The following is a 19,671-nucleotide window of genomic DNA, read 5'->3' as shown; positions in this document are numbered from 1 at the left end:
CAGCACACCCTGACCACAGTAAAAGCAAAGGTCATAGATTTTAAATACTTACTTAGCCATAGCATCTTTAATATTCTTATTTGCAAGTCCTATATAATGATCGATCTGTGTCTGAAAGATAGGTACATAGGAATTATAAGAAAATCACTATTTCTAAAGAATCCTACTAACCATTACTGTGTTCCAACAAATTAATTGCTTTAAGAAATCAATTTCTGGGGCTAGAACAATAGCACAGCAGGTAGGGTGTTTGCCTTATACACGGCCGACCCAGGTCCGATTCCCAGCATCCCATATGGTCCCCTAAGCACTGCCAGGATTAATTCCTGAGTGCATCACCAAGAGTAACCCTGTGTATTGCCAGGTGTGACCCAGAAAGAAGAAAGAAAAAAAATCAATTTCTGACAAGGCTCTATAAATTGGCACTGATGATTTTTAAGAGCCATTAATATTGAGCTCCTTATTTTGAAATCTTGTTTAGAATTTACCTGATGCCGTTCATAAATAACAGGAACGCTGAAAAGTGAAATCAGAGCTGAAAAGGAAAAATATACAACCTTTTAAAAAGAATGGTATGATTTGAAGAACTCTAAACTCCCTCAAACTAGGGACAAAGCAATAGCACAGCTAGTAGGGTGCTTGCCTTCTATGTGGCCACCCTGGGTTTAGTCTTTGGCATCCCCTATGACCCCTAGCCTTCCAGGAGTAACCCCTGAGCACCACAGGCTATGGCCCAAAAACAAAAACCCTCAAACTGGCAGCACTACTAAGCAGCGTATTAATTAACAATACATAAAGGATCTTTTGGATGCAGTTGCTGGTGAATGCTACTCTAGAGTAATGGGAATTAACCCAGGGAGATTGGAAGAACCATTCTTAGTTTCAGACTACATCACATACTGTGATTTTATAAACAGAGGAATCCTTACTAGATTTATGACTGTACCACCATATTAAAGCCACACTTTATGATTTATCACTATTGGATATTATTTCTGGAACTGAAGTAGAATTTCAACAGATCGCCAGTTATCAGCAATTAATTTAAGCCTCAAATGTGTATTTTCCAACACTATGAAAAAATTCTCTACTACAATGTTTCTAAGTACCTAATTATAATATTTTATTGTGAAAATTTTTATTCCAGTCATTTTGCAATACTTACCCAAAATCAGTAGCGTGAGACCATTGAACAAGGCACCAACATAAGTAAACACCCACATCAACACTGCAAACTAGAAGAAAATAATTTTAGCCTATTAAAAACAAAATTCAGGTACAGTTCCTTTCTCTTTTTTGGATGGGGACATGAGTCTTGTGCACCCAGCCATATTCATGGGCCCAGGTGATACTGGGATCAAACTGGGGTAAGCAGCGAGCAACTGTGTACACCTTCACCCCTAAACAATCGCTCTGGCCCCGAGTACCACTTCTTCGCATCCAGGTACTAACCAGTCCTGAACCTCCTTCGCTTCAGAGACGAGATGGGGCGTGTTCAGGTTGGTATAGCCACAGACTGGGTACCATTTTAAAATAAAGTTTCTCCATCCACCCACTCTCCACCCCTCATCCTGTTTTTTTCCTAAGGTTGCTTAGACACCAACCTACTAGGCATAATCCATAGAAACTTTATATTCTTCAATTTAGAATTTTAAAATCCAAATCAAAACAACAGATTTGACCTCCAAAACCTTAAAACATACCCAACTCTAATATCATATACTTATTTCTAATAGTATCTTGCTTTTAAAGGGGAAGAGTGGATATTATGAGAATTAGCAGTTAAAACTGCTTTTAATCCATTTTGAATTTTTTCCTTGGGGTGAAAAGTGGGTCTGAGTTCATTTATTTAACACAGTGGCCAATCAGTTTTCTCAACACCACTTGTTGAAGAGGCTTTCCTTGTTCTACTTCATACTATTTACTCCATTGTTGAAGATTAGCTATCTCTACCTGAAGATCTTATTCCACCATTCTGTGTGTTTTTAGTTCACACCATCTTGATTATTGTAGTTTTACAACAATAAAAAGACGGGGAAAGAGAAGCCTCCGTATCTTTTTCTTAGGATTGCTTTGGCTATTCAGGGAGTTTCGTTACTCCATATAAAATTACTCCATATAAAATGTCAACGGCAAATGCTCTAAGGCTTTAAAAAATATCATGGATATTTTTATAGGAACTGCACTGAATCTGTATAGTGATTTAGGGAAGACTGTCATTTTAACATTAATCCTTTAAATCTAAGAACAGGGAAGATGTATTCATTTCCCCCTCTTAGTTCTCTTTGTAATCACTGATAGTTTTCTTTGTGAAAGTCTTTCACTTCTTTTGTTAAGCTTATTCCTGGATACTTGTTTTATTTTTTGAGGCATAAAATGAAATTTTAAAAATTTCTCTTCAATTTCACTGCTTACATATAGAAACCAAATTTCTGCATGTTAATTTTGTAGCCTGCCACTTCACTGTACACATTTATTATTTCTAGGAGCTTCATTATATAGTATTTGGGGATTTCTAAGGATATACTATCATGCCATCTGCAAAGAGTGGTTGACTGACTTTTCCAATCCAAATGCCCTTAATATCTCTCTTGTTTAACTGTTATGGCAAAGACATCCAATACTATACTGAATAGCAGTGAAAAGTGAATAACCTTGTCTTGCGCCTGATTTCATTTATTAATTTATTTATTTTTCGGCTTTCAGAAGTGAAGAAAGTTTTCAATAACAGAATTTCAGGCATCCAATACTCCATCTCCAAACCCACCGCCAGTTTCAATGTCCCTCCATCAATAACCCAATATTCCTTTCCTCTTACATCGTCTCTCCTTAGTAAAAAATCCTCAGTTTGATTTAAAGACAAAACCAGAAACTTTTCCTCTTCCCTCCCCTCTGTTGATGATGTTATTGTGATGGTTAGGAGTTACACACAACCCAGGCATTTGCTCCTACTTTTAATTGTGTTTGCAAGAGTTGTCTATCAGGCTATTGTGCTCACACATTCAGCTGCAGTACTTGTTAAGGGTCACATTCTCATTTGTTTTGGCACCTGTTGTGCCTGATTTTAGAGAAAAGGTTTCTAGATTTTCACCACTGCGTACAATATTTGAGTAGGCTTGTGGCAAATGGCTTTAATTATATATAGAAAAGTTCCTTCTATCCCCATTTTATCAGACTTTGAATCTACAAAATACACTGAGGAAAAACACAGGCAGAACCCTTTATAACACTGTCTCCAGTGATTCAATATTAATGGCCAAGAAAACGGAAACAAAAATAAATGGGACTACATTAAACTAAGGAACACTACAAAAAGAAACAATAATCAGAATAAAAAGACACTCCAAACTGGGATAAAGTTTTTTCCCATCATTTATCTGACAAAGGATTAATATTCAAGATACATAAATCACTTGTAAAATTTAACAAGGTTCGGGATGGGAGATGTGTACTGAAAATAGAAAAAGGACCAAACATGATGGCCTCTCATTATCTGTATTGCAAACCATAATACCCATAATTGTCTGCCATAGAGGCAGAGACACGGGTGGTGGGGGGAGGAGGCCGGGCATGGCAGGAAGGAAAACTGGGGACACTGGTGATGGAAAATGTACACTGGTGGAAGGATGGACGTTTGATCATTGTATGACTAAAGCTCAAAAATGAAAGTTTTGTAACTGTAGCACACAGTGATTCAATTAAAAAAGTTTTTTTTAGAGGTCGGGGGATGAACAGATAACTTCCTCAAAGAAGATAAATAAATGGCCAATACATATATGAAAAGAAATGCTCTGCACCAAGGAAATGCAAACAATGAGATATCACCACACACCAGTGAGACTGGCACATATCGCAAAAAATAAACATAACAGTGTTGGCATGGATTTCTTCCTCTGCTGGTGGGAATGTTGACCAGTTTAACCTTTTGGGAAGACCATAGGGAGACTTCTCAAAAAAAAAATTAAGAATTGAGCATCCATATTATCCAGCAGTTTTGATCATTGACATCTACTCCAAAGTCCTCAAAGTTCTATTTGCTTTCCTATGTTCACCACAGTACTATTAATAATAGCCCAAATCTGTATAAACGAGTGCCCAAGAACAGATAAAAGGATAAAGAAACTGTAATATAATATACAATGAAACACTACTCAGCTCAAGAAAAGATGAAATCATGTAATTTGCTGCTACATGGATGAAACTGGAGGGGAATCATGCTGAGTGAAGTCAGCTAGAAGGAGAAGGACTGATACAGAATGATTTCTCATGTGGGAATATAAAGAAGCATAGGAAGGCAATACATACCCCAAAGCAACAGAACCTGAGAACTGGTCTATAGAACTGAGCTTTACCATGGCAGAGGGGCAGGAGGGTGGACGGTTAGGAGGTCTGGGGGGAGTGGATGGAAGCAAACTTGGGTGGAGAGTGTGGTGCTGGGATGTTGTATGCATGAAACCCTACTATTGACAGTAATGTAAATCATGGCACCTAAAATAGAAAACTATTACTTTAAAAAACAACTTTTTAAAAAGCACTAACATTTATTTATTTATTTTTTTCACTTTTTGGGTCATACCCGGCGATGCACAGGGGTTACTCTCAGGAATTACCCCTGGCGGTGCTCAGGGGACCATATGGGATGCTGGGAATCGAACCCAGGTTGGCCGTGTGCAAGGCAAACGCCTTACCCACTGTGCTATTCCTCCAGCCCCCCAAAAGTACTAACATTTAAAGAAGGTATAGCTGAGCTGAATACAGACCTTAAAACCTTTGATAGCTGAATGAGCAATAATAAGACAGACAGTACTTCACTTACAATTAGGAAAACAGACTGTTACCAAATAGGTTATTAAGGTTCAGAAGCACTGCCTGCCCATTGATATTTGTTTTGTTTTAGAGCCACACCTGGTTGTACTCAGGGTTCACTCCTAGCAGTATTCAGGGGACTATACATGGTATCAGAAATTGGCAAGCAAGAACTTTGCCTGCTATGCTATCTCTCAGGCTCCAGCCAATTAATAACTTAACAGCTGCATTTAACACTGGTAATGAGTATTCCTTGACTTTTTATCTGTATTTATAAAATTGGCTATTAATAGTCTTTCAACTACTGACATATTTACTTATTAGACATGATTTGTATATGTCAGTGCCAGACACTGTTTTAAATATTTTACAAATACCAATTCATTTACTCCTCTTGACTTTATGAAGTAGGTACTACTGGCATTAACACAACAAAAACAGAGACATTAAAAAGAACAGAGAGGTTTACTACCTTAACTGACGTTTATTGCAGTATTAAGATTTGACTATTCCCACCAGGGATCAGGCACTACACTCAACTGTCTCCTACTTTAGACTGTGTCACTGTCACTGTCCTCCCGTTGTTCATCAATTTGCTCGAGCGGGCCCAGTAACATCTCCATTTTGAGACTTGTTGTTACTGTATTTGGCATATTGGGAAGGCAATACATACCCCAAAGCAGCAGAACCTGAGAACCAGGCTATAGAACTGAGCTTTACCATGGCAGCGGTGCAGGAGGGTGGACGGTTAGCTTGCCAGGCTCTGCCGTGTGGGCGAGATACTCTCGGTAGCTTGCCCGGCTCTCAGAGAGGGGCAGAGGAATCAAACCGGGCTCGGCCGGGCTGGCTGTGCGCAAGGCAAACGCCCTATCACTGTGCTATTGCTCCAGCCCACTTTAGACTTAAAATCTAAATTTTTTGGGGGGGGAGGGGAATGGGAGGTTGTTAGGTTTTTTATTTTTGTTTTTGGGCCACATCCAGCATGCACAGGGGGTTACTCCTGGCTCTGCACTCAAGAGACCATGAAATCATAGGGATGTCAGGGATTGAAATCAGGTCAGCCACATGAAAGGCAAAGCCCTACCTGCTACAGTATTACTCTAGCCCCTAGGATTTTTTTTTAAGTCACCTAATGAGGCACTCAGGTAAAGGCCTTACTTCAAAAAAAAGTGGTTTCATTTGGAGGCTGGAAAAATATTACTGGTTTTGCATGCCACTGACTCCCGTTCAATCCCAGCATCCCTCATGAGCACTACAGGAGGAAGCCCTCAGCACTGCTGGGTATGCTGCAAAAACAAAAATTATCTTAATAAAAATGAAAGGTGGATTTTGATTCCAGTTTACCGAGGAGTTAACGGGACAAGAGAATTTCAAAGTTTTCTTCCAGATCTAAAACTTGGTGACACTGTAAAGTACACAAAGACTCAATGACATGTTCAAAGCAGTTCTGGGAGACTTGAAAAGTCCTTTGATTCATCATTGGCAATTCCTTTGCTTCCAGTTAAAAATCTTCATATGTCTGACATAAACTTACTCTACTTAGTATAACAAACATTACGATGCCATTACTCATTACTATAAATAAATATTGATATTCCACCTAAATGGAGAGGTGGTTTGCAATCAAGAGGGAAGTTTGCACTTACATCAGTAATCTAAAAGCGGAAACCAGCAAAAATTTTCTGTAAAGTTAGTAAACATCTTAAGTGTTTTGGATTCCAAAGAATCTGTCACATTTTTTCTGAATCTTATCTCTGAATCCTTTATAATTATAAAAATCAAGCAATATAAGAATAGGGCAGGGTCCATCAGGCAGTAGTTTGCTGACGCCCCTTGATCCAAGCAGTGGTTCAACATTTATTTAACATTTGCGGGACCAGAAGCCCAGAGACCTCTATTATCTCAATACCATCTAATTGGTTGCCTCCTGTGAGCCAGGAACTGGGCAATAATTAAGTTTTCAAACTCCAGTAAGTATACATACTTATTACTGCAAAGAGGACACTTTGGATTCCTCAACCAACTGTCAGTCCTACGAATAGCAACTTCTGGTTGCTACACCCTGTGTCTGAATTTAACGAGTCAAGTGAGTAAATGTCAAGCATTCTTAGCACCTGTCAATTGAAAATCAAATTTAAATATTGCACTGGTCTTAGCAACTGCTATGGAACCACCGGTGGAAAGGCTTGAAGCCTGACTCCAGTTACCAAGCCTCTCCCCTCTCAATGTTACAGACTCCTACTGCAAATCTAAATATAACCTCTCCATTTGGCCAGCTTACTATAGAGCAACAGAGTTATTTTCATCTATTGCCATTCACCAGTCTAGATGAAAGAATAGTCAACCTTTCATGTTTTAGGAGAAATTGCTTCAGCAATAAAGACTGCCTTACTATGATAGAATTCAAGTACATAACACACACTAAGTTCTAATTTGGTCTAATAACTAACAGGGCCACACTAAAAATCCTCAAGGAGAGAAGCTTAAAACTTCACACTGGGTCATCGAAAAGGCTCCAGTGTCACTTGACTTACCTTTTAAAGGACACTCTTTCTACAAGTCTGGCTTTCCAGAGGCAAAGAGAGGGAGGCTTAAATGGCTGTAGGGGCAGGTAATGATCTAAGCACACGGGGAGGTTGGGTGTGGGGTGAGTCACAGACCTGAGCCATCTCTCTCAAAGGGGCATCCACAACCCACAGCACACACAGTCATCCTCTAAGGATCCAGGCAAATAGCACCACATTTTCCCATTTTAAGAGAAAACCAGGAATTCACATTTTTGTGTGCTAGTACAGAATTTTTAAAAATGTTGACAGCAAGATCTGAAGAAAACATAATACTCTGGAGCTCAAAATAAAAATATTGGGCAGTTTTCAGAGAATACACATCAAAAGAGAAACGGTTGGTGTTGTAAGAGCTAGTAATCAGTTGTTGCACAATCACTAGAAACACAAGCAGCAACTAATGCTTTTTAATATACATAGGTTATTTTAAAACCCATAATTACGTACTGTTACTATCCTCATATAAAAGGAAAAGTTACATACAAAGACTAAACCTGTCACAGTAATCTCACCTTATCTGACACTTAGAATAATTGCTCTGCTCTAAAACCATCTGTACATATAAGCACTATTAGTGCAAATTGTAATGTGCATGATATGATAGAGAGGCAGGGGAAGGGGCAAACAACTTGCTCACTTTTTTCTTATAAAAGAAAAATACCTTTGGGGACCAGAGCAATAGAACAGCAGGTAGAGTGTTTGCTTGAACGTGGCCAACCTGGGTTTAATCCCCTGCACCCCATATGGTCCCAAGCACTACCAGGAGTGATCCCTGAGCACAGAGCCAGGAATAAGCCCTGAGCATTGCCAGGTATGTGCCCTTCCCGCCCAGTAAATAAACTTTGGGCCTACAAATTGCAATTTATTTCATGGCAAGTAGTTTGCAACATTACATAGCCAATGAATATTAACTGTAGAAGTCAAAGCTCATCATTCCTTGGGAAGCTCCAGGTTTAATTCCCAGCACCACATGGTTCCCCACAATTCAAGAACTAAACACCCCAGCACCAAAATAAACTGAGAAACTTGGATCTTTTCAAATAGCATTAGCCACATTATTAGTCCCATTTTAATGCTACAACTTTTCCTAGCTTATTTCCCGTCTAATTTTTCTAAGACAAAACAACACAAAACAAAACAAACAAACAGAAAAAAAAAGAGAACTGTCAAAACGTGAATGTTACCAACTGCCTAAAAGCCACATGTCTAGATTTTAATGTTCTTTTGGGTCAGCTATTTCTAGAGTTCAGGCATTTTGTTCACTTTCAGATTTAAGATTGAATTCTGGAGCATTGTGGTTGGCTGATGTTCTGGCAACTATATCTAGTAATTTTCCAGGAAGGAATTTTAATAGATATAGCACTGCCATATAGAATCTAGTCCTTTTCAGCCAATGTCTTATTACAGAAAAATAAAAAGTCTTCCTAAAACATCAGGTCTTGGGGCTGGAGAGACAGTGTAGCAGTAAGTAAGGTGCTTGCCTTGCAAGTGGTCAGCCCTGGTTCAGATCCCAGCAGCCCAGGGTCGGATCCCAGCATCCCATATGGTCCCCTGAACACTGCCAGGAGTGAACACTGAACACAGAGCCAGGTGAAACCCCTGAGCATTGCCAGATGTGGCCCAAAAACAACAACTACAAAAACCTTAGAAAATAAAATAAAACAGCTGGTCTTACTTTCCATTTAGTAATATCACTAAATATCTTGGTATTTGGGGTTTTAAATCGTGGGAATCCTCTAATAAAGATTAGAGTCTAACTCAACCCCAAAGTCTGTTCATCAGGGGTTGATGTCGGTTTTTCATTTATATTTGTTGGGGAATGAGGGAGTAGATAAAAACTATAGACTTAGACTAGGGTTCATAATTTAATGCCACTACTTTAAAAAAAAAAAGACTGTAACTATCCAGGTAGTATATTCAGATAAAGAAAACCACAATTTCAGAATCAGACCTTCATTCCCATCTCCAATCTCAGTAAATTTTCTATTAGGCATTTTCAATGTAGAGCCAATATTCAGAATCACTGTGGTTTGTTTTTGTTTTTTTTTTTTTCAAAGAGCCCAATCAGAAATACCTTATACAGAACAGAAGATTAAATACAGACACAGAATTAAACTTTAAACCCAAGTGGTTTAAATTTGTTCAAGAATCCGACAAACAAGATAGCTTCTATAGGGGAAGAGCACATGTGTGGCATGACTAAGGATACACGTTTGATCCCAGATAGCACATGTCCCATGATGTAAACCATGAGGCCTACAACACTGGACCAAGTATTGCAGGGAACAGTCCCCAGGCCCTGGAGCAACACTGGAGGCTCCTATTTTTTACAGAAAATGTTCAAAGATCTAGTATTCTGGTGGTATAATTATTCAAATAAGATTGAGACACGACAATGAAGTTGTCCAGCTTCTTGTAACGTGCACCCAGCTCTGCACAAAGGGGCACATATACAGCTTTCACAACGAAGGTCACAAGAGAACATGCTTCCTTTACTTCCCTTTCATTAGTTCTCTGCTTACTTCCTCTGTCTGACACACTGGAACAAACCTTCTACAAATCCTGAAGATTGCTCACAATATCTGGCTACTGTGAAATTTTATACTAATATCTAAAATAAGGTCTACTCATAAATTCAAAAATACATCCTAATTCTCATCAAAATACTTTGTCTATGACTTCAGCTGCTAATATTTGATTAGAATTCTTTGAAAAATGAGTTGTCAGCATTTGAAATCTTGTTTAGGACTTAAAAAGATTTTAATTTTAACTCCTCCAACCCCTGCAAAGGGACAATAAAATTTTAAAGTAGGAGTCTGTAAACCATTTTCTTTAATTTGGATTAAATCAAGGGTCTTATATCAAGACATTCGTGCTACCATTGAGCCACATCCCTGACTCTGAATATGTCTTACAGACACTTCTCTAAGTCCATCACCAGCAGGAGCCCTGGACCAGGAAGCACAGTGATAGGCACCATCTCATGTTAGGTCTTTCATGACAGGACCAATGAACCTTGGAGCTGAATATTACTTTAATCACACATTTGAAGGAATAAGGCTCTTTCCTCATACTTCCCTCCCGCATAAAAAGGGTGAGAAAGAGAGTGAGTGAGAGAGCGAGAGTGAGCGAGGAAGCACATGCTAAAAATAGTGTCTCTGAAATTTCCAATTTCTGAGGGAAGATTTCAAACAGAAGCAGTGTTAATTGTGACACAGAATTTAGAAATGTGTATTATATAAACATGAGGACACCAAACATTTAAGAAGACCATGAGCTATAGAGAAATCCCTTTCAGTTTTTATTTAAAAGATAGGGTCTGAGAAATAATACGGGGGTTAAGGCACTTGGCTTTGCATACAACCCCACCCTGGCACCACACAAATGCTCACCTGAGCATTGCCAACAGTGACCCTGAGCACAAAGCCTTATTCTCTCCTGACGACACGTTTTGAAACCCAAATGCAAGTTTATTCCATGTGTTAATAATCTGAAGTGATTATATTTATTGGGAGCCCTCCATCTGGGGAAGTCACCAAGCAGATGGATTTGAACCCCTGGGCTTGTAAATAACTGGAAAACCCACTCAATTAAGCTTTTTATCTTTCCTCTTCAAAATTACTAATTCTTTTTTTTAAAAAAAAAAACTAACATTAATATCTAAGTTCTCAATCAAAAGTACTGCTAATTCTTAAAGAGAAAAAGTAAGACACTAGAAGTCAATGCAAGTACTTTTATTTAGTATGTTTTAAAAAAAAGAAATAGAAAAAAATGTCACTACAGGCCCATCTCCCACAGGCCACTGCCATGTTGACTCCCCCACCTCACCTTGCTCTACCGATTCATGACCAAATCTCTGAGATAAAAGCCAAGCAGCTAAAATTCATAGACACACAGATACCTCACCCCCAACCCCCACAATGGAAAACTCTGGGGTGCTGTCTGGAGAGGGGCAGGCTGAGGCCCCATCTCCCCGAAGCCCCAGCAGCTGCACCCACACCCCACCACTGCAGCCACATTGAGGGCTCAACACCACCACTTCACTAATACTTTTTGCAGAGGCACTAAACTACAAAAAACTTCAGTTACCCTAGTGCCCAGGCTGAGAACTCTGGTGTCTTCTTAGAGTGGGGGCAGGAAGTCTCCCTCCCAAGCCCCAAACTTTCCAAGCCCTGACAGCCACGCCCACTTCCCACGGCTCTTTGTCCCAAACAATAGATCTTGAAGTCTCTGGACCACATGGCCAGGCCACAAATGCTGCCCTTTGATACCACCAAATTCCACAATACTGAAATTCCAGCAGGAGAACACCAAATTAGATGAGAAAGTAGCATAAAAGTCACCTAAACTCAACAAACAAAATAACACAGAAGGCTCAACTAGCAACAAACAGCTTAGACAAGGACTTAATGATCCCATGGAGAAATGTTAATAACTTTCACATAAAAAATTGATTTGATTTTGATTTTGTATTAAAGCTTTGTTAATCAATTTTAACTCTAGAACTGTATCAATAGTTGTGGCTTTGTCTATGTTCAAGAAATTTAAGTAAACCTATTTTATTATGTGCCACCCAAGGCAAATATTTATCAAGTTTGCCAACATTTTGAAGTACAAATTTAGAGTAACATGATTTCATTACAGTGTTATAATTTACTTGAATATAAGAAAAATAGTTTTACATTCAAACTCCTTTAATATTACATTTTGGTTTTGTCAAATTTGAAAAGAAAATAAACTTACCTTTAGAGAATCAACTAAATCATCAACTAAGAAGAGACGTCTGAGTTCTTTTATTGTGCAGTTCACATGACCAAGAGCAGAATTACTGTACTTTTGAACCAATTCCTCAGATATAGCAACTTCTGAATCCAAATATGCCCTAGAAAACAAAATATATCAGTTAGCATTCTGCTTCGTGTACCATGACTTCTGTTCTTGCTGAAGACAAACTCTTAGCCAGGAGCCACAAGCAGCACTCTCCCCATCAGTGACATCCCATGAATAGTTACATGAATTCAACTTGCTGTGATGTTAGTGCAATGTTCATCACTCTTTTCCAGTGACCCTGGGTAATGGATATATGATAACATATTTATTCGCATTAACTGGCAAACTAGAAAAAAACTGTCTAGAAAGCTAAAACTGGTATTGTGGCTAAATTTATAGTACCTATAAAAGACCTTTACATTTAGAATGAACTGTTCTTAATAATAAAAATGCTAATTTTCTCAAAAATCACTCTTATAGAAGAGTCAAGTTATATATAAAATTATCGTATGCCATTTAGAAGTGCTAACTCAATATTTTACATTTATTTCTATATGACTAAGTGAAAGTCATACTAAAATCATACTCTGGGCCAGAGACATGATGTAGGGAATAAGTTACTTGCCTTGCATATGTCAGGCCCTGTTCTGTTACCTGGCATTGCATTATGGTACCTGACACACTGCCAGGAGAGATTTTTGAGCATATCCAGTAGGCTGTAACACCTCCTTCAGACCCCCCAGAGGGTGGAGGTACGAACCCTAAGAACTATATTCCTTTTTAAAAAAAAAAAAAACTTTTTTATTGAATCACCACAAGGAGAATTATACTCCTTTAAAACTTGGTTAAAACTTGATGTGACTATGTCATTTTGAAAATGGAATTCAAATTACTGAATTCCAAATTTGTCTCCCCACTCTATAAAAAGGAGTAATATTTTCTACCATAGTTATTATACAACTAAATTAAGTACATAAAAGACCAAAGAGGGGAATTCAATAAATGTTGACTCTCTTCTCCAAACTTAAATAACAGCATCAATATGAAGAGAAATATGAGACAGACAAATCAGCAATCTTTATATGAAGCAAAATAATGAGATCTTATAAAGTATGAAAATCAATCAATTGAAGTTTAACAGTTAGCCAATAACATAAGTAGTTATATTCATGTTCAAATAGATATTTGCCTTGCCAAAAGTTTTTAAATGTTCACAAGTTATGTCAGAAAAAGAAAAAAGAACATCAGAAACAAACAGGACATTTCAAAGTCATAGTGCAACAGGAAATTAATTCTCAGATCATTTTGATCACCTTCTTCAAAGTCCTGGGTCATAAAACTGAGCACAGCTGAGTCAAAAGTATACAACAGACTAGGCATCTGGAAGCAGAAAAGCAGCATGAAAAATGACACAAAACCTCGAGCGGTAAATGAGAGAGACAAGACAAAAATATCTGCACTTCATTCTATAATGAAGAGGAAACTCTGGGCCAAAAATACAATAAAAGTGGTGATATCTGAGAAAAATTAATCTGACAACACCTTTAAGAGGTGAAGATGCTGCAGTAGTCTATGGTCATCAGAAGTCAGTTAGACAATAAAGTCCAGCAGGAGTATGCAAACTGTTTCTGTAAAGGACCAGGAAGTATTTTAGACTAAAGCTCATACTGTCTCAGCCATAACTGCTTAACTCTCCTTCCACAGTGCCAAGTATGGTTGTGTTCCAAACCAGACGGGATTTGTCCCATGCTATGGTCTAGACACATGGTCTAGACTGAGGAAGCAGGAGAAAAACAACAAAATATAGCTTTATGTGAGAAGAAACAACGTAACATTAAAACTGAAAACTAATAAGGCTAATAGTAGTGTTACTAAATGAAATAGACAAGTGAAAGAAAAAAGAATCATTTAAAGACATGGTGAGTTAGGGCTGTCAGGGGCTGGGTGGGTACTGCTAGTGTGCTAGTATCTTTGGTGTGATGAAAATATCTGTAGTTTATATGGTGATAATGGCAGTATTATGAATATTCTGTGAATACATATTTTTAAAAAATCACGGGAATTGACAGCATGTGAATTGTATCTTTATTTTTAAATGAAAGAGAAAAATACACACTGAGTGTGAAATAAAGGCAGAACAACTATTTCCATTAGTAACTAATGCTGAAGTGTACTTGTAATAAAATAAGGCCAAAGATGAAAGTGGAGACAAGGAGAGACTGAAATAAAGGAGCTCTGTCTAAATGACAATAGAGAGGCTAAAGCAAGATAAGACAGACATGAAAAGAAAGCATATTTTCCAATACTGATACTTCCCAATAGTATCAGATAACATAAAAAATGATGAATGAAGATAATATAATTCCCTAATTGTAACTGTGTAAATATATATATATATATGTATATTTTAAGTAAAACTTGATACCCAATTACCTACCTCTAATAAATATTCCAGTAGGCGGGGGTCACACCCACCAACTGGCCCCCTGGCGCCGTGTAATCCCATCAACGGCCAAAACTCAGAGACTATAAAAACCAGCTTCTGGAACCGCGCGGCCGCATTTGCGGCCACACGACATTTTATTATAACATCTTATTATCTCATTCCTACTTTGGACAAACTGGCAGGTTACCGATTGTAGCCTGCCCACACGGCAGAGTCTGGCAAACTCCCCGTGGCGTACCCAATATGCCAAATACCAGTAACAATGATGGGTCTCATTCTCCTAAAGAGCCTTGAATATAATCTCAGGGCTAGGATGAAGGAGACGTTACTGGGGCCTGCTCGAGGCAATCGACGAATAACAGGATCATTTGTGATTTGTGATTGTGAATAAATATTCCTAACAAATAACAAAGTTAGACTAAAGGCACATTTAGCAATCTTTCTATCTTGAGCCTATGTCATAATCTTAAAACCAAAAAAATAGTTTTGGTATCATTTTTGCTGTTTTTGTTTTCTCAGGACTTCCTCCTGGCTCTGTGCTCAGGGATCACTCCTGGCAGGGCTCGGAAGACCATAAGGGATGCCAGTGATGAAACCTTGTCCACAGTGTGTAAGGCAAGAGCCCTGCCCATTGTACTATCCTTCCAGCCAGTGGTATAGGTTTATTTAGGAAAAATTTGCAACTATCATTATGCAAGGAAAAAAAAAAGCATCAAACTACAGATAGAAAGAAGTCTCAATACTGATCCTGTTTATAGTGTTTTCCAGACACCTCACCTGAATGGGTGGCCTTCATCTGATTTCTGGATAGCCTGGATCACGCCTTTATATATCCTAAAGCTGATAGTCACAGAGAGCAGGGCCAAGGCAATGTAGGCCGTTACGCTCACAATGCTGAATACTGTCAGGGAAAGCAGCAGGAAAAGGCTGGCACCAAACACCACTCCAGTCTTCTTAATGTCTCTCCAGTAGAGGAGGTCAACAACTGAAAATTTTAAAGAACAAATCTGAAATTAGAACATCATTTCATTCACTTTGATTTAGCATATTTGTATTCTATTCACAAAGCTATAAAAATCAATACAGTAAAACAAAAACCTGAAATGTTAAATATTAATTCTATAAACTACATTTTAAACCTGTTTTAAACCCACCCATTAAACTAGCATTCCTAGCTTAATACTGGTTCTATTTATCATAGAGTATTTTTCAATTAAATCAAACATGTAAACTCTTACTCAATACAGCCAACTTCTAACTCAAAGTAAGAGGTTTCTTAAAATCATCTTAAAGGATGTTATCTTCATAAAATGCATGGCATATATTCAAATTGTAGGGGGAAAAATCTTAACCTCACTGAAGTGAGATACTTTAGTGACACAAAAATATATCTATCTGCAAAAAACTTGATAAATTAAAACTACTAAAAACTACACATAAATTCTACCAATTTGCTTTTAAGAGATCTTTGAGAAACAAAATTATAACCTAATTGTATTATTAAAACAAGAATTTCCTACAAAGCAAAAGGAAGAAAGAAAAACTATAGATCAATGTTTTTCAACTTTTACACCTTCCAGACTAGTACTGGCAGTTTGTTTGAAAGACATAGTAAGTCCTTAGCAAAGCCTGGGTGTGCCCCCTCCAAGAAATTTTTTTTAACTTACATATCAAAGAAAGGAAGGAAAAATAAATGAACTATACTGTTAGTGTTTTGTTAATAAGAAAAAGGTGAAGTCTAACTTAGCAAAAAAACTCCTCTTGGCCTCTGGTCGGAGGAGCACTGTGGGGATCTAGTAAGCAGAGGTCAGCGATTACATGATCAGATTATGTACAACCCAAGGAGAATTCAGCAGTGTGCCAAAGGTTTCCTGAATTCTCAGTTTAAACATAATTTCTCTCTCAGGATGGTAAAGAGCTGCAGGGGAAAAGGGGTGTTCATATAATAAAACAAGTATATTAAAAGTAGAATTTTAGGGGCTGGACCGATAGCATAGCGGGTAGGGCGTTTGCCTTGCACGCAGCCAACATGACCGACACAGGTTCGATTCCCAGCACCCCATATGGTCCCCCGAGCACCGCCAGGAGCAATTCCTGAGTGCATGAGCCAGGAGTAACCCCTGAGCATCGCCGGGTGTGACCCAAAAACCAAAAAAAAAAAAAAAAAAAAAAAAAGTAGAATTTTAAATGTCTCTAATTTTTAAGGAACAAGCTAGTTTACATTTAGGGGGGCTGCTTTGGTCTTGATCCCCAAGTGCACTAAGTATCCAAATTTTCCTTGATTGTAAGGGGCATTTCTGAGGGAGAAGCCATGTGTGTGAACTGCAGAAGTTACTTATTATGAAGCCCTTAATTTAGATAGCCAACATATATATATTAAATGGACAGAGATGAAGAGACTTCAAGTGCCCATCACAGTGTGCAGCAAACAGCAAGGACTCAACATTTATGTTTTGGAAGCTTTTATCCCATTCACCAATGAATTTGGTTTGAATGCTACTAATTTAGCTGTGAATACATGATTTACAGCAGTTGTTTTATTAAATTCTAATTTCAACTCTTTATTCATCTTTCCCATTTAAAATTTATGTCAATCCTGCCAATAAAACAACTATCAGTTTTGCTCTATTCAACTAGTTTCTACTGTATCAGTCATCCCGTTGATCGAATTATTCTAGGGCGCCAGTAACATCTCTATTTCTCCCAGCCCTGAGATTTTAGCAGCCTCTCCTTACTCATCTTTTCCAATAACTGGAGGCTCTTTCAGGGTCAGGGAATGAGACCTGTTGTCGTTAATGTATTTGGTATATCGAATACACCACGGGGAGCTTGCCAGGCTCTACCCGTGCGGACGGGATACTCTCGTTAGCTTGCTGGGCTCTCTGAGAGGCATATATGTGTATATTTCTTTCTGTGATTTGCTGCCTACTGTCTGAACCCCATCAGATATGGTGCAATAATTGTGGAAAATGGGTAGGAAGTATCTTATAATGTGTCGCGCGGCCGCAAAATGGCCTGGAGTGTGACGGTGGTTGGGTAGTGGAGGTCGGCTACCAGGGCTGGGTCCCTGGGGGGTGGTGAGGGCTCTCATCCTCCCCACAGCCTGGCGCAGAGTTTCTATTGTGCAAAGATGCTAACACAACTAAGAAATGACCATAACTTAGTCATGTGTCCACCATGCTGTCCAAATAACATAATAACCACAATAAACAGATAGCATTAATGCTAATAGTTTTGTGAAAATCTGTAAACAACTAACCTGATACTGTTCAAGAAACTTGATCGGTAGAATGAATCAGAAAAATGAGGAACTAATTTTCATGTGTGTGTATGGGGGTTGAGGGGTTGGGCCACACCCAGCTACACTCAGGTGTTCCTTTTGGCTCTGCACTCAGGAATCACTCCTGGCAATGCTTGGTGGACCATATGAAATGCCAGAGATTGATCCCTGATTGGCCGCGCACAAGGCAAGCGCCTTACTTGCTATACTATCTCTCTGGCTCAGAGAACAAACTTTTAAGCCCCTGTCTAACTCTGAGACACATAAAAATAATGTCAATAAAGTTACAAAATAAATCTTACACTGTCATGAGAATTTAGAAATGGAAAAACCCTTAGGGAAATGTAAACACTTTGTGAAAAATAAAAATTACATTTGTCAAACATTGTTTGTACACTACATATTATTATCTCTTTGAATTTTTTAAAAAATTTTCTTTGGGGGGGATCACACCTGGCAAAGCAGATATTAACCCTGATTCTACACTCAGGAATTACTCCTGGCAGTGCTCAGGGGACCATATGGGATGCTGGTAATTGAACCTCGGTCGGCCGCATGCAAGGCAAACGCCCTACCCACTATGCTATCACTCCAGTCCCATCTCTTTCAATTATTAAAGCCCACGTGAGACAGGCACTATATTAGAAAGTGACACCCAGACTTTATATGACTGGATCCAAATCACTTCAAAACTCATATTTTCTACTGATGATGCCACATTGACAGCTCAGCACATTCAAGGTCTTCAAAATGTTACACATTTGCATGCATAATGAATAGTAAAAAATATGGGAAGATTATTACTGATATGATAACTCATGAAGGCAATTTTAGAAAATCTAAAATCAATACTTAACAATTAATAAAGGTGTAAATTTTAATATAGATATTTCAGCTATAGTTGAAGGAAAAAGAGGAGCTAAAAGCTCTATTTCAATGTACGTGGCAGGCATTTTCCCATAGTAGAAAAGTATAATTAATGAAGTAAACATCTCATAAAAACCACATGAATCTGGTTAAGTAAATTTAGAATGTATCTATTAAAAAGAATTAAGAATAGAGAGGCAGAGCTGTATGGACATTTGTCCATAATAAATTAAAACAAAACCCTAAAAATGCATAGTATAATTTCTCTTTAAATAAGTTATATATGATTAAGCTTATTAAGGATATCTATTAAAAAGTTTTATTAGAGTAGGGTTAGAAGCAAATTTAACTTCTCTATTCTCTTCTACTGCCATCTGAAATAATGGCACTTTCCAAGTATAAGCCATACTTAGAAAAAGCACAGCCCTTTTTATTCCTTTCTGATACCACTAAAGATTTATAAAATGTGCTCAGTTTTCCCTGTAGACTTCCCAAACAAACAAACAAAAAAAGAATACATTGCCTATTAACTTAACAACTATCTGGGGAATCAGGGAGATTATTCAGTGGCTTGCCTTGCAAGTGTGAGGCTGAGTCCCAGCCCCTGTAACCCTGCATGCATTGAGCACAATTTGTGGCAGCTCTTCTGTTTGTGATCCTAGGTACTACAAGTCCCAGCTGCTTGGCAGTCAAGTGGTGTGTGAACACAAATAGGGGGTGTGATCCCTAATGAGCACTGTAACTCAATGTGTAAGCACCTCAGTCAGGAGTGTTGCCTTTAGGAAGAACTGTGTGAGCATCACACCAATTTCTCCTGTGACCAGAATGTGCAAGAGCATCACAACTAAAGATGCAATAACTCCTAGGGGGCACATGTGCAAGAATCAGACTAATAGAGTGTGAACCCCAACGAGCACCCCAGCCAAGTGTTTGAGCAT

General features: G+C 38.3%; 1 protein-coding gene across 4 annotated transcripts in view; it reads right to left on the bottom strand.

Moving 5' to 3' along the window:
- RTN4 (reticulon 4) overlaps window positions 1-19,671 on the bottom strand; it is a 63,925-nt gene that overhangs the window by 1,744 nt on the left and 42,510 nt on the right. For all 4 annotated transcript variants that reach the window (XM_056129894.1, XM_056129914.1, XM_056129905.1 and 1 more), the window contains 5 exons: window positions 15,364-15,571; window positions 12,114-12,252; window positions 1,166-1,235; window positions 489-535; window positions 53-111 (listed from right to left, as the gene is read on the bottom strand). In XM_056129894.1, the coding sequence (XP_055985869.1) occupies window positions 53-111; window positions 489-535; window positions 1,166-1,235; window positions 12,114-12,252; window positions 15,364-15,571 (523 nt within the window). The remainder of the gene's footprint in view (window positions 1-52; window positions 112-488; window positions 536-1,165; window positions 1,236-12,113; window positions 12,253-15,363; window positions 15,572-19,671) is intronic.

The sequence above is a fragment of the Sorex fumeus genome, unplaced genomic scaffold (assembly GCF_029834395.1).
Source record: "Sorex fumeus unplaced genomic scaffold, SorFum_2.1 ptg000006l, whole genome shotgun sequence".
NCBI lineage: Eukaryota > Metazoa > Chordata > Mammalia > Eulipotyphla > Soricidae > Sorex > Sorex fumeus.
This window is presented reverse-complemented; position numbering and strand designations above follow the sequence as displayed.